At 39.8% G+C, this 16,054-nt stretch overlaps 1 protein-coding gene across 3 annotated transcripts in view; it reads right to left on the bottom strand.

Annotated features, from left to right (window-relative positions):
- Positions 1-5,750: 5,750 nt before the first annotated feature.
- MMUT (methylmalonyl-CoA mutase) overlaps positions 5,751-16,054 on the bottom strand; it is a 22,506-nt gene continuing 12,202 nt past the window's right edge. For all 3 annotated transcript variants that reach the window (XM_086743810.1, XM_086743808.1, XM_086743809.1), the window contains exons 9-13: positions 15,714-15,829; positions 10,151-10,282; positions 7,762-7,909; positions 7,476-7,643; positions 5,751-6,160 (exon numbers count right to left, since the gene is read on the bottom strand). In XM_086743810.1, coding sequence (XP_086599936.1) covers positions 6,032-6,160; positions 7,476-7,643; positions 7,762-7,909; positions 10,151-10,282; positions 15,714-15,829 — 693 coding nt within the window. In that variant the 3' untranslated portion in view covers positions 5,751-6,031. The remainder of the gene's footprint in view (positions 6,161-7,475; positions 7,644-7,761; positions 7,910-10,150; positions 10,283-15,713; positions 15,830-16,054) is intronic.

Here is a 16,054-nt window from a genome sequence, read left to right as displayed (position 1 = left end):
AACGCAGCCGTGGTTTCACAACACAGGTCAAAACTTGGGCTCACTCATGGGTCCAAATGTAGGAATGCAGAACGTGGGGTTGCCACTGCGTATCTTATGTCAAATACAGAGGTTTAAGTATATATTTTTAAGCAACTTTCAAATATTGTCTTTAAGCTACACAACAAACAACCCTTCTATTTTTTTTCAAGAATTTCCACTTTAGAGGAAATAGATAGATTTATGTACTAGACATAAAAACATGTAAACTAAACTTATTTTCAGGGAAACAGCTATAATTAAGAGAGGAGTTATTATTTTTGTTTTTCTTCTTATAGATTTGACTTTTTAATGCAGTCTATCTGCAAACTCTCGGCTCTACCTGTAGAACAGCCATCAGAGAAAGTGGTAGGTTGAACACAAAGTGTTACCAAATAAGTACAGCTATAGAGTGTAGCTTTCCACCAACACAGACAGAAAACCATATGGGTAGCAAGAAATACTCACTGCCAGGAAAATTTGATAAAGTGGCTGTGATTGAAATGTCTTACAGAGATCTACAGCTCCTTGCTCTGGCAGAGGTACAGATCTATCTCCTTAAAACACAGTCGAAAAGGACTGGAGCAGCCTTACTCTGAAGAGGTTGGGTGGGAACGTGGCAGTCAGCGAAGGACGCCTTCTGCATATCACAAATAGCACAAGGAGAAGTGAAGGGATCTCTTAGCGAAAGGAACTTTGCTCTTGTGCTGTTGCTTGCCGGGGTGTAACAGCTCTTCTACCATGAAAGCTGTCGGAGCATTTGTTTTCTGGAGGAGCACTTCGTACAGCGTGCCAACAGACATCCCCAGGGTAAGCTGCCTGGCAGTAAGTCATCCTGCAGATGCAGTCCTAGCTCTCATCGCTTCAGTGGGAGCTTCTGGGAGACTGAGTTCCCCACTGGCTGGAGCACTGGCACCGTTGCAACCGAAAACAGCGTTTGCTGGTTCGGTTTAAAGCATAACATCATCCTGCTAGCCAGGTTTAACAGCAGAGGTTCTGAGGTGGAAACGATGAGCTCCTACAGTTTAAATGTCTCTCTCTGGCATACTGTTGGTGATTTTAAAGGCCATAAACACATATCTTTAGGGTTTGAAACATACAAAACACGGCTTGATAGCTGCAGCAGTTCTTGCTTCCCCTGCCTGCTCAGCTGACCACATCTCTCTGCGTTAGGTTCGATGAAGACAAGAAGTCTTGGAGTTCTTGAAAACTTCTGCCACACTCAAACTCTAATAATTAGTTTCATTTTGTAAACTACAGCTAAGGCCAAGCACAGGATTAAGAGGTTGGTTTAAACACTTCTGTGGCTCTGAGAATTTCTGTTACTGTGGATTGTCGATTACAAAAGAACAAACAGAACGAAACATGAGCTGTATTGTACACTAAGGCACAAATTAATTAGTAATTTGAGGGTAAGGAAGCTTTAAGGAGTTTGCCTTCCCCTGAATTCCTGCAACTGGCAGTGTTGCCAACTCTCATCAATATTCCACTAGATTCAAGTAGGTTTATGTGTAAAAAGTTGTGAAAAATTCCTAAATTAAGTTGGCCTCCACGGCGACATCATCTTGTTCATATGGAATGAGACTGTGCTGTTTTCTGTCCCAGATACAAAGAGGTGAAGCATCCTCTGGGAAACTGTCACCTGCGGCAGCCCATGGCACAGGAAAACAGGAAAAGGGAAGAGGGATGTGGGGAGCAGGAGAAAACACCAGCAACTCAGAGGGGAGCATGTGAAAGCTGAAGGAAAATATTTGGGAAGAGGAGAAGAGGCAGGAGAGTGTCATGCAAGTGTGTTTGTGGGGAGGGCGAGGAGATGGCAGAGGAAGAAGCAAAAGTGACAGTAGTGTAAAACACAAGAGGGGTCAGAGGAGCGTGTCAGCGGGTGGAGAAAATGTTGATGTGCTGGAAAGGGACTCGTTATGGTAAATGCCAATTATCAGCTTTTTTTTCAGCTTTAAAAAATTACCTGATAGGAAAATGAGACCGTTTTTTTAATAATCATCTTCCACCTCAGAGGTTTTGCTTTCACTTGCTTGATGTTTAAAATAAACAACAAAACATATTCCCATCTGCCAGTTGCAGATTTGTGAGTGGAACAATGACATGGACATTGATAACGTGATGTAACACAAGCTTCCTCTGTGAAAAATGTGGGAAAAATAGGTCCACATCCACTTGTAAACACTTTCAAAGTGTACGTAATACGAAAAATATGGCACTCCACAATACAGTGAATTCTCTGAAAAACCAAAAGATTTGTATATCATTAATGTTTAAGTATAATGCTCTAATACCCTGATTTACTACCTGTTTTCGTACTTCGGTTTTAAAAATCAGAGTCCAGGTGTTTGTGTTATCAAATACAGCTCAAATCTCTTTTTCATTTTTCAAACTCAGTGAGAAGCAAATTCAAACCTCCCCAGTAAAGACCCTGAATTTTAGATGGTTTCATGTTATATACGGAAAATTTAGAAAGCAGGGCACCCTTGACCAGAGAACTAGGAAAGGAAGTAGAGGCCCCATCCCTGGAAACGTTCAAGGCCAGGCTGGATGGGGCTCTGAGCAACCTGATCTAGTCAGGGATGTCCCTGCTCCTTGCAGGGGGGTTGGACTAGATGACCTTTGAAGGTCCCTTCCAACCCTAACCATTCTATGATTCTATGATTCTATGATTCTAAGTATAGCATCCTATATAGGGGACTAGTTGTTTCTTCATAAGTTTAATGAAGTTGATTTATGGTCAAATTATAACTCTGATTTAATGGTGCTTCTGCCCAGCCCTGGACTGTGTTGTCAACTAAGTAATCTTCTAAGATACTGAAGCAGAAGGCAAGTACTTACATCAGGAGCAGATCTGGGCATCTTATGTTTGCCATCCCAATACAAACAAGTGTTTAAGGTAAAAACTCCCACAGCATCCGGCCTCCTCACATACTAGGGGTTATCTCACTGAACTATGGAAGTTTACAACGCAGACGTCCACATCTGAGTGAGCCACCTTCCGCTCCTTTCTTTCCAATGAAGATAAACGAAGCTCTCTACTCAGATGATGATGCATAAGGTTAAATAACACAACTAGCACTCTGATTGGCATTAAAATAATTGCAAATCAGTGCCTTTCTTTGAAAAACCTTGTAGTCAGTCTATCCATCTAGGCGCAGGAATAACTTACAGAATCTGATCGCTTCTGTTAAAGGTCAATTTCCCATCTGTAAAATTAACTGTGATTCATTTCAGAACAAAGATCAATTATTTGATGGAGATCATTGTTCTAGTATTAGAGCATGAGGCTAACACTGCAGAGACCTGGGTTCCACCCCATTACTTTGCCAGTAATACTGTGTGACTTTGGGGAAATCACTTAAACTTGGTCTTGGGTTCTTCTTGTATCCACAGAGTCTTGCTGCTGATCATTGTAAAGCACTGATTGTTTGATGAATAGCTTAATACAAGTGCAAAAACACCAGTCCTGAAGGTTGTGTAACACTAAAAATGATGAATGGATTGCTATTAATTTGTCCTCTGAATCATCTACCATGCTCGAGAGGTTACTTTACAACTGAAAGTCAAGAAGAAAGTTTATTTCACACTTAGGGCACTGGCCTGGGAGTTGGTGCCGTGCCCAAGTTCTTGCTTTATCAGAGCATCTTTCATGAAAGACAATGCACTGCAGTAAGTCAATTCCTGTGCGTAAATTAGGATCTCCAACTCTCCAGCCCTTTGTCCTATCTGCATTCCTTGGACATGCTTTGCAAATCAGATGTTTTACACATAAAAAAAGATCTACTGTTTTGGAACTTCCTAATAGAAATGATGTAGCCATGCAGTAACCTGCTGCTGCCTTGCTCATTCCTATTGGAAAGGCCTGAATGTCTAGTCCCATAGTTTAGTTATTTTGTCCTGGAATATGCCAAAAATACTCATATAGAAACTAAATCTTTCAGCGTATTTGCAGAGTACCTACTTGATTTTGCACTAACCCAAATTCTCACTAGCCTGAAGAGCAGTGCAGTTATAAGCAGCCAGGTTGATGAGGAGCGTGCGCAGCACCCGAGATTTTAGTTGGGAACCATTCGCCGTTACCAATGAGGGCTGACAGCCTGACATCAACTTGTCAGTAAGCGCTACGTTCACTGCTATGCTGCTCCAGCAGCAGAGAACATATGGGAAAAGCATGTTCCATCTTAGCTTGTCATCTTATAAGGAATCTCTGCTTAGGCAGCAAACTGACAATAAGCTTGAAGGGAAGTCTGTTCACTTGAATATTTTCTTTCCTTAAAGAGCCTAATACAAACACTGTGTGTAGAGTGAGAAAACTATTCTTTCCCTAGACTCACCATTTTGTTTTTCAACCTTGACATTACAGGAGAGAATCAATGTACGTTTGTCAGTTCCCATCTAGAGCTTTAAAGCAGCCTCCTTCAAGCATTGAAGGCTTGGAGCGATTCCAATTCAAGTTGGTGGGGATTTCCTTACTGAATTCAAGGGAACAAGATGCACAATGTAAAGATCATTAGAGTTTTAAAAAAAAATGGACTCTAAGGCAAACACAGGTAGGTGGCATACATTATCAAAGAGCAGAGAAACCACAGACAGAAAGAAATGGATTAAGTCACTGACATTATAAAGTTTAGAGGTCACCAACTTTTTGACTCAGGAAAGGCAGCTTGTGAAATGACCTAAGGGAACATTTTTATTGTTACTTTCTGTATATCCTGGTTTGAACCATTCTGATCTTTCTTGGAGGAAATTAGATACTTATAGGTAGGTGAGGATAAAACCCCATGGAGTTTTAAAGGCAAAAGTTTGGTTTGGATTAATACTTTAAACCTTACCTAGAAAGTCAAAGAGAAGAAAATAGCAAGTCAGTTAACCTCCCTTGTTTCTGAGCAGTGTGAGACTACAGGCACGTGCCCCACTAAATAAGCTTATTTTAAGTAAAGATCTCATCAATTGCAATCTTTGAAGTGAGGATACAATGGTATCAATTGGATCTGCCATTTCCAGCCAACTCAGAAAAATCTTATTCTGAATGAAGTAGGATGGTGCTGCACCTCTTAGAAAAGTGCTGGAGTCTCTTCCACCCCAAGGCAGATACCAGCATTCTCCCAGGGAGGCTGCAGTCGCATTTTCTGAGGGGATGCAATGAGCAACAAGTCAAAATGAATTGGGATAGGGCCACCATGCCAGAGGCTGCCCCTCCACAGACCCTCCCATCCCATTTGCATTGTATGGATTCCACAAAGGACTTTTCACATGTATAAATCCAGTTCCTTCTGGAGGGGAGACAAAAATCGGTAAGAATTTAGGATCAATTTACCTGAAGAAAGTCCAAATGCTAAATAGAGGGTTAGCAAGAACGATACTAGACAAAAATACAGAACAAGGGGGAATGAGCACTGAAATGAACTTAATTTGAGAAATAGTGAAGTACTGGGGAAGGGCAGTGATGTAAACAGTGGAGGTGCACAGCTGCTGCTATACAGGTCACTGCCAGATACAGGATTTGTATCTCATGAAAAAAAGCATGAACTTTGAAAAATTATTCTTTATCCACTTATATGTTTCTAAAGAGAGTTAAATCGGACTAATGTTAACATCAAAGTGCTGCTGGATTCAATCACATCTCTGCTGAACTTTAGTAATTTTGCCTGAAGACTTCCAGGTCTAAAATGCCTGCCAAAAAAAATCAAAAGAAGTTATCTGCATGCAAAAGAGATCAACCAAAGGGCTGGAATTGATATTTTATTTATCAATACATCTGAAAAAAACCAAACCCACCTACTGATTTCCCTTCATTCCGTGAAGTCATAGAGTTAAAATTTTGTTATGGGTACATATATAAATAATCCTCAACTAGAACAAGCAGAGAATTTACAACTTTCTTAGAAAGCACAAAACACCAGGCCACAGGGCAGTGGAACCAAAGGTATGTGGCTGGCCATCCCTTGCTGATGATTACACTCTGTAAGCAGTTAGTATAAGGCTGATAGCGTTGTGCGAAATTTCAGCGTTACATAGACTGCTGCCTCTTCTCCAGGCACTTCTCAATATCATCCAACACCTGGACGGCTGCTTTTGGAATACGAGTCCCTGGACCGAACACATTGGTAACGCCGGCTTCATACAGGAAGTCATAATCCTGTTCAGGAAGAAAGTTAAGATCTATAGTTAATAGTGCAACAGAAAATTAATAATTGATTTATTGTGTGCTCTACCCTGTATGCTGGACCTGAGGAAGCACATGCAACAAGTCCCAGAGAGAGGCAGCATAGCATCAAGGGAAATGGTAAAAAAACAGTAGTTAGGAGGTATAGGAGGTAAAAAGGAAATATTAAAAAAAAAAAATCCTCGGGAAAGGTTTTATTTGTTTACAATCGGACTAATGTCAAATACTTGGAAAATATTCAAAAGTTAATTGGATGTGACCCTGAATAATCTAACCTACATTTGATCTAACTTCTAATTTTGAAAATACTGCTTTAAACAAGGTCTTGGACCAGATGGCTGCCAGTGTTCCCTTGCAATCTAAGTTACTTTAATTTGATGACTGTCCTGAAATTTTAAAAAGACCTACAAAGCAGTTATGCAGTCTCTCTTACTTCTATATAGGATATATTATATCTTTATCAACCACAGGGCAGTAGCATCCTATTGAGAGATACTGGACAGAACACAATTTGTTTCCTAGAAAAATACTGAGTTTTGTTTGTTCAAATTAGAAGTCTGTCATGTCTGAACACTTACCTGATTGGCTAGAAAAGGAAGAGGTCTGGGAAAAGGAAGGAACAGTAGATTTACGTGTAAAATCAATTTGAATCTCTCTAGACAGAAGATGACCCTATAGGTGATACAGCCAGGCAAACTGTGGATGAGCTAAGGAGAATTTTAAGACAAAAACACAGATCTGACTGCAAGGGAATCCAATAAACTGTTCAACAGTTTAGGAGAAAGCAGAGGGAATGAGAGGCAACACTGAGGCCTGATGACAGGGAACATGAGGAGAGGCTAAACAGCGAATGAGATGTGTAGCCCATTGGTGTTGAGACCCCTCAGGTGTCTTAGTCACAAGCTGTGCTTCTTCCAAACAATTACTGGAAGTCACAAAATCTCTTAAGGCAGGAGCTAGCCTTTATCAGTAATATGCAAGGTACTGGTAATTGGAAACAACAGAGCATAAAGAACATCTCCCTGAGGCTCATTTTTTCACAACACAACTTAATCCAACAAACACTGTAAGTTAAGCCAGGACATGGTGTACGGAAATCAGATCAATGAGACCTGACAGCGCTCTGCGACCACCTTGCAGGTCTGTGCTGACCCTGGTGATTGTATGCACTAGCCTTCAGTGCTGTAAATCACCTCTGATATTAACAAAATATAGGAAATAGCTAAAACCAGCATGGACAGAAATAAAGCAGTCTCCTACTCTTGATGAAAATTATGTTGACCTGTACCTGAGGTGGGATGACACCTCCACATATGACAAGAATGTCTGGCCGGTCAAGGGCGTTGAGCTCTTTGATAAGTTCAGGCACAAGAGTTTTATGACCTGCTGCAAGCGTGCTCACACCAACACAGTGCACATCTGCATCAACCGCCTGCTGGGCCACTTCTCGAGGCGTCTACATGGAAAGAGGATTACATGACAAACAATATTAGCCCCAGCCTGGTTGCTGAACAAGCATTAGAGGGAAAATCGCTGCATTTGAAATACGTTGGACGGTGCTCAATCAGTCATACCTGGAAGAGAGGACCTATATCCACGTCAAAGCCAATGTCTGCAAATCCGGTAGCAATAACTTTAGCTCCTCTGTCATGGCCATCTTGACCCATCTTTGCAACGAGTATACGAGGCCTGCGCCCCTCACGATCCGTGAACTTGTTAACTCTGTTTGAAAACATGTATTGTATCGTCATAAGTCACTGAGAATCATTAGAAGTATTTCCACAAATAAAAAAAAAGCACTGGTTGCAACCATAGCATCATTTCTGTACATCAAATCAAAAGACCTTCTAAGTCATGGCTTCTCTATGTAGTTGGCATACTATGTTAATATTCACGTTACATGATTACTAACCAATTTCTTGTAATTACTATCCTGAACAATAAAATGTTTTTTTTTTTAAAGAAAACCACTCCACTAATTTTTTTTCTTCCACAGACAAAATATTGAATTCTCTGAGGGTTTGATGAACTGCATTACAACTAACTAAACCACAATTTTTTAATTATGACCAATTATTTCAAAAGTACTTGCATGGCACACAGCCTATAGAAATGGTCCTAGGGACCATACTGTGCATCATCATTCAACTGGGCACACATCTGTGCAGAAATGATTACCATATCCCCCATTCTGTGGGCTCATTTGAGTGCCTCCCTTTTTCTGGTTAGCAGCAGTTCAGATTTCTGTTGAGTGAAAGTGACTCTGTAACCACAGCCTCAGAGAGTAATTTTTCATCTTACTTCTCAATATCCATGTACCACCAGTATCGGTCCTTGGGTGGGACACTGAGACTACTGCTTGTCAGAAATAAAAGGTTGGTTTGTTTGGTTGGTTGGTTTTTAACATTGTACTGTTCTGAGCATTCTGTTAACGATGATTTGGTGTGCCCTAAAACCACATGCTGACCTGACTGGGATGATCGCCGTATGAATCCACTGGCTTGGTCTGGGGAAAAGAATGACTCAAGAGAAAGCATTTATCAGCACAGATTTAAAGAGACTCAGGACATGATTCCTGGAGAGGAATACGCATCATGTAAGAGGGGAAAAAACCTGGACAGCTTGAAAAGGATTTATGTTAAGAGAACCTGAAGAAGCAGACTGACAAAGCTTCTGCTTGAGGACATACAGGAGTTGGGCCTGCCTTCTCTATACCTAAGGACTGCTGAGAATATCAGTGAAGTAGGGGTCTGAATTGATTTGTGGTATCTTCAATCCTTTTTTCTGTATTATTTTCTGTTTCCATATTCTTGTTCTCTTCCTTCCCCATCCACAGGTTTCCTCTCACCAAGAACAGCTCTAGGTGCTCCAAGCCTGCCCAGCTAAGACCACCTGAGTCACTGCAACTCAGGGCTTGGTTTAAGTGTGGGACAAGTGTGAAATCACACTTTTGAAGGCCCACACAAAGGCGAGATGTAGTAAAACCAGTTTCGTTACCATGTTTACTAACTGGTACATCGGGCCTTGGACATAAAGGCAGGTATGTAAAAAAGGGAGCTACATCATGATTCTCAAGGAATCAGTTCAGTTCAGTTTCATGTAAATGCATAATTACAAATATTTAAACTTAAAAAAAATATTTGAAAGAAAAAAACAAGGTGACATCCCCCAGCACAACTACTTTCAAGTCAGGCTAAACATCGCCATTGTGAAACTATCAAGTAATTCCCTTTTAAGAGATTCTGCAGCTCTTTAACGTGTAAGCCCCGGCACAGCAGGGAATTAGGAGCATCGATTCATATTACATCACCACCCACTACAGCAATTCAGCCACTTTACCCAAGACAGCAGCAAAGGCAGGAGCTGACAAAAGGCACAAATGGGCACTGTTTTCACACATACTACCATCTTCTGATGTTTTCTCCCTTGTGATACGAGTAAGTAACACCCTTAGACTGGAAGTTGTATGTGGAAATCCAGATAGATTTTAGCCTTACAATTTTAGGAACAGAAAGAATAAAGCTGCAGGGACACCTTATGGGCAGACCAAAACCAGGTTTTGCAAACATGAATTGCTGGAAGTATTTGTAGAGATTACTATTAGAGTCTTCAAAAGAAGCAATTCTATATATGGGGACTTCAGGAAGTGTTTCTTAAGCTTCTTAATCCCTACCACTGCCTAATCTGTCTGAACAGAATCCTCAGATCATAACATCACTTCAGTGGATTTTGTTTGCAAGCAAATACAAGTTCAACTAAGTTTTGACTATTTTCTTACTGCGCTTATTTCTTTTCATTCTGCTTACTTGCTTACAGGCATGAGAATGACTGTGCAGGTCTTTGTTCTGTTCTGAGGATGTCTTTCAGGTTTGGGGAATGCTTTTTTAGGGCACAGTGAATAGCACGCATATCTCATGGATTAAATGTGAGGTTGCGTTCGGCTTCCTGGGAAGCCATTCTCACCTATTGATGGCATGAAGGATTTCATCACTCTCTCCAAACTCCTGGCGATAAGCTCCGCTCACCATTCGGTCACTGGCTTTATGCTCCCCAAACACCTTCTTCATTGCATCGGTTATTTCTCCAACAGTGCACCTAAGATACAGACACAAAGTATTCATGCGATCAGGATGCTTATATGAAAAGAGAATGCAGAAAAAATCACTGGCAGTGGCCCAACTATTTGTCTTGCTGCAGGACAAATTCAATTACACTCTTTTCCCCTTTGGTGCTACAACTCTGAACATCTGACTCACTCCAGTGTCACCCCCTAATAGCACATGCAAGAGCATCTTTAAGAAAATACTGTTTTGCTGATGTGAGAAGTGATTTTATAAGTGACAAGTCAATAGGGACCACTGCGTACAAAATATTTTAGGAAATTAAATCAAATTTTCTCAACTGGCAATTTCTGGGGGCTTAGACTGCAAGATGTTGCATTTGGACTGATACTAAAATTCAAAATATAAATCAAGAGGGAAAAAAAAGGAACAACACACAGAAAAGGCTGAAGCCTAACTTTCAAACTGGAATTTTTTTTCCTTTCAGATTTTAGTATTTATTCTTCTTCTGTACTTCTAACATAGCTCCTTTAATACACTGAGATGCAGAAGAACCTGGGAAATCCATTTACATGCAAATTACAACCTTTGTTTGCTACTGGAGACAACGTGCACGTTCGAAATAATACACATTTTACTGCTGTAGCACAAATGCTAGAAGCCAACTAGGCTGTGCTGTCTTCTTGTACAAATATCAGAAATAACAGCTTCTGTCCCACAGCATTTAAAAATCTCATGCTTAATGGAGTCCACCCTTCTGCATAAAATCTATAATGCAGACTGTACCAAAAAAGACAAGAGCAGTTCAGCTAGTTCCATTACGGCAAGCTGCTTACTTCTGGTATGAAATTAACTGGGGAGTCAGTACTGTGTAATGACTTTGAAGGTGTGCTACTGAGCTTTTGATGAAAATATTTTAGCTTATACTTGACTAGGAAAAGACTAGAGAATTTGTGTATACTAAGAAATGAATACAACTTGCTGCAAACTTTGTCAAAGGAAAGAAAGAAAAATACTACTCTTACAAACCACTTTAAAATTGTGCTTACAAATACAGAGACCAAACCCCATTCATTCAGTTACTGCTAAGCACATTTCAAAACCCTAGAATTAAATTTTCTCCTGTCATATCGCATTTAACTATATGCTACTCTGAGGCAAAATTAGGTTAAGCATCCTCTAAAGCTTTTATATAAAATGCTCAAAGGATCTTTGGACAAGATGCAATTTCTTGTGCGCATAGTTTTAGAAGGAGATGGCCAAATGAATCGTACTCAGTTCTCCTTCTGCTGTTTGCAGTTTTGGTACCTATTATCTGATTCCTACCGTATGCAATCTGCCACACATGTATGTAAGAGAAGATGGATTTCTGCTGTATTAACTGAATCCTTCAGCAAATTTCAGAGAGATAATTTACTTCCTGTGACCTCCTAGCTATTTTACTAGCTCATTTTTTTTATACTCAGCAAAATTAACCATAGTCATAAACTGTAACTATGCTAACGTAAAATGACAGAAATCTATTTTTAGCATATAGGTAAAATCTGTATAATGCATATGTCTGAAGATGACCTCTTCTCTCTAGGTATCACTCTTCACAGGTGTCCTGCTTTGTCCAGAAGACAGTATCATGCTAGAATGCGCATTTTTAACTCACGTTATTGACACAGTCTTGGCCACTTTTTGTCATCTCCCCTCTCCTCGCTTTCTGGAATTAGATTTTTAAAGTTCTCTGCTTTTATCCATTTTCTTACTCAGCATGCTAAGGAGTTCATATCTGGATTTATACGAGTCATAGTCTAGAAAAGCAGCTAATGCAAAGTAATACCAATTTATAGTATCTGCATAGCTATGTGTGAATGGGACTTAGTCTGATACTTTATTTTAACGTCTTTATTAGTAATGATTTAGAAAGCATTAATTATAAAGCAAACTGTCCTCGACTGCATCAGAATGCACTGACATCACTAGGTAAAATGCTTTGTTTTTTTACAGCGCCTGTAGTATCTCAGAAAGCTTAGCAAGTACCTGAGTTACAACAACTCAGTTGTACCTGAGTTACAACAGTTCTCAGTTCTTACTGATATAATCAGTTTTTGTTTTTCAGGACAATTAAATAATCTTATTAATATTACAGCTCTCTGATATTACTAACAAAAAATTGAAAAGCAAACTGTATCAGTGCTAGATTAAGTGACATTCCCAAGGTTAAAAAGCAAGTTTGCAGCAGACCTAAACACAGTATCTATAAATACTGACTCCCTCTCAGAGGGCCAGACATCACAGGCTGATAGAGATATCTCCCGTGCATAAACATTTATGACTTACTCCTGGGTAAACACTGGCAGTTTGGTGAAGGCTTACGGTGGCATAACACACATCTTTTCTTCTAGAGAAAACTGTAAGTTTTCTCCTCCTTCTCTTTTACAGAAGCAGCATCTAAGTATAACTTCAGCATTACATGAAAGTGCAGCAAATGTAGATAAAGTTATGATGTGTTTTTCTGTTTTCATGTAAAAGTGCGAATGAAAGTTTCATGTAACAAGTGAAAAGTAAATGGTTTGGACTATCAATTTTATTGAAGCATAATCTGGTGTCTGGGATGAAGATTTTTTTGTGTACTGCTCAAAAAGTGAAATACATTTCTTTCTTCTGTAAACAATGTTTCTGAAATCCCTTTAGGGTATTTTGAAAATTCTGCCCCAAGTCTCTACAACACTTCAAATCTAAAGTGGAATAGCTCTGTATGGAGCAGGAATACAGTCTCTCTTCTTAACAGGAGAGGAAAAGCGTATTTTTAACGATGATTACACTTTTCTTTAATCAGCTAGCCATAACATTGGACAAGTTTTTTACAATCTGGATATATAAAACCCCTCCCTTTTCTGTTTATCTTTACAGCAAAATTTTGTTCTGGAGACAACCAGAACAAGTTTTCATCTCACTACTGTAACTTAAGTAGCATAAGCAACAATTCTTGTTATTAATTTACAGCTTATTCAATGCATGCTGATAAAAATCTACTAGACAATTATGCAAAACTGACAGAAGAGAAGTCACTTTGCCTTTATTGTATAAACTTTTGCTTCCTTCATATTCACACTTGCCTTCTGTGGAACCGTATGTTTTCATAGCACCCTTTGTTTTGCTGGCTAAGAGGTAATTTATAACCTAATCTGTGGTTTTAAATAAACTTTAGATTTTGTAAGTGGAGACCAAAAGATAGCTATACTCTGTTTTGTGCTTTATTAGCCTGTAGCACTCGCAACACGTCTGGTAGCAAGGACGGCATATTTGTACATAAACTACAGTCTGCATCCTACAAACTTCTGCACTGCTCAGAATCACTGCTGACCAACTGTACTATATCAGAGCCCTCAACTGGTTAGAGATCCCCTGTGCTTCCTCAAAAGCAGGTGATTTACAAACAAGAGAAGCTTGGCTCTTGGCTAAGCTTTTGGGCAATTCAGCAAGGTTAATGGGATGAAAGACAACCACAATTGTGATGGCTGGAGAGGGTACTGTTCAATTCAGTGTGTCCTATCAGATACAGCATCTATCTCCTTTAGCAATTTGTGCTGTGATTCTTTCCCAGTAGTTCACAACCAGCTGTAGGGGCTATGCTGCACAAACAGGAATTTGAAGAAAGAAAGTCACTGACCATAATGTGCCTGTTAGGACTGTCACCTTCTGTCTGCTCAGTCTCACCCTACTGCTGCTGCTTCTCTGCCTTTCACCAGTAACGAGAGGTAGCACTGTGTAATCAGGTGACAAAGTACCATGAGGACACAGACTGGGCAGAGAAAGAAGCAGCACTACATGCTACATTGCACTTCAGGCCTTCCTTTTCCATCACTGCTGGCACGGCAGCAGCTGCAAGTCTGGAGAGGGACAGCAAAACAGCACTGCAGATGAAGGAGATGAGAAAGAACTTAGCATAATTCATCTCAAAGCCCTACCTAACTACACACATTTTCCTGTAACGTGGCTTCTCATGAGAAAGGAGGCACAGAAGGGAGGCATTACTGCTCCCATTCCCTAGCACCACTGGCCTGCCATATTACTTTGGTTACAGTAATTAAATGACTTTTCTGTTTGTGTTTGTCAGCACTGAAATCTCCACATTAGGTCACGGAGTCTTTTCCATAGTTCAACACTGAAAATGTTGTGCTACTCCTTTTATTTCAATTGAATTACATTACTTGTCTTCATTATTAAAACCATTTTCCATTCAGTAGGGGACAAGCATCTGTCACTAACATGCTGGTCATCCTGGCCTACTTGTCTACTACTTGTAAAAGATGAATGTGATCATTGAAAATCTTTTCCCATGTTGCCCCTGACAAAAGGGCTTTCTGTAAATGTTCAGAGACCTCACAGTCCTCCTTCACTCTTTATAAGACGTCATGACAACTTCTTGCTGTGGTTACATCCCATATATAGTTTTGGTGCAGAGGGAAGATTTGTGTTTGCAACTTACAAAGTGGATTTGTATCTGCAGTCAATTAATGCTTTTACAAATAGTAAAAACAAGGTCACCAAGGAGAGAAACTAGCAGTTAACTGGTTAATTTTGGTACAGAAGACATGAATCCCTGGTAAATCTAACTCTACTTTCCTGTGACCTTTACAGTTCAAAGACAATTCAAAGCATGTAGACATGCTGCTGGCAGAATTGTGATGAGCTCTCTGGAGGAGAAAACATATTCAAAATATGGCTGTTAAGTGTTAAAGGAAAGAGAACGAAGAGATTTGAGACATCACACTAAAAATGGGACAGTGTCCCAGTAAGGAGTTAATTTGGTTTGCTCATTTCTGAAGCATTTAGTTAATCAAAGAACAGACAGGTGTGATCTATTCTAGAGACTGATGCTTTGAAGCAGGAATGAAAACAGCCTTGAAAGCACCTTAGGTGAAAAGAGTAAATGTTCCGCTGGACTCTAAAGGATGCCTCACTGCTCTACTCAAGAGTGTCTTTTACTTCGTTGCTTGGCTAAATAAACTTATTTCTCTTTCAATCAAAAAATGTTTTCACACCAATCTGTGGTGCAAGGAAGGACGAAGCAATAGACCATGGTAAGATTGTGAATATCCATTTTCACATCTCAGACACTTCTTAAGCTCCCTGAACTATGAAACAGCAGGGTGATCGAGAAACCTAGCTATGTCCTGAAATTGGTAAGAGTCTGAGTTGTAAACAACATAATGTGTATGAACATCATTTCATATGAGAGTTTTTGTACCTGCATTGTTCTTTGTGAGAAATTAAAGCATAGCCTTAAGAGACTGTAAAATGTAATAGTCTATATTACAACGTCAAACTGCAGCCATCTTTTACTTTCACCTCTGAAGAAAAACCCAAAACATCTCAAGACCTCACTGACACCACACTCAAGAACAGTCGAAAGATGATAATGAACCATTGATTTTTAGGCAGCAGTTGGATATTCACTTCCGCCCCCATACCTTGCACGTGCTGCTTCCACTGCAAGCGCGAGTAAGTTGCCCTCCCCAGTAGCAGCACACTGTGTTAGAGCCGCGAGACATTGCTGGGCTGCTGCTTGATCTCTACTAGCCTTCACCTAAAGTGGAGAGAAAAATATTAAGTTAAAAGAAACTAAAAGGTAAACTGGGAAGTCAAGTGTATGACCTCCTGATTTCAAATATTAATTCTGGAGGCAAGTTAATTGTTGATATATGCCATGTATTTCAAAAAGATTAGAAGTAAAAGGTGACTCAGACCTTACAGTGTGTACAAGTCCATTAAATAACTCTAAAACCATTTTCTCTACATTTCTACTAATTAT

Source organism: Chlamydotis macqueenii, chromosome 3 (genome assembly GCF_036417535.1).
Source record: "Chlamydotis macqueenii isolate bChlMac1 chromosome 3, bChlMac1.mat, whole genome shotgun sequence".
NCBI lineage: Eukaryota > Metazoa > Chordata > Aves > Otidiformes > Otididae > Chlamydotis > Chlamydotis macqueenii.
The sequence above is the reverse complement of the archived record's forward strand: the minus strand, read 5'-3'. Positions and strand labels throughout refer to the sequence as shown.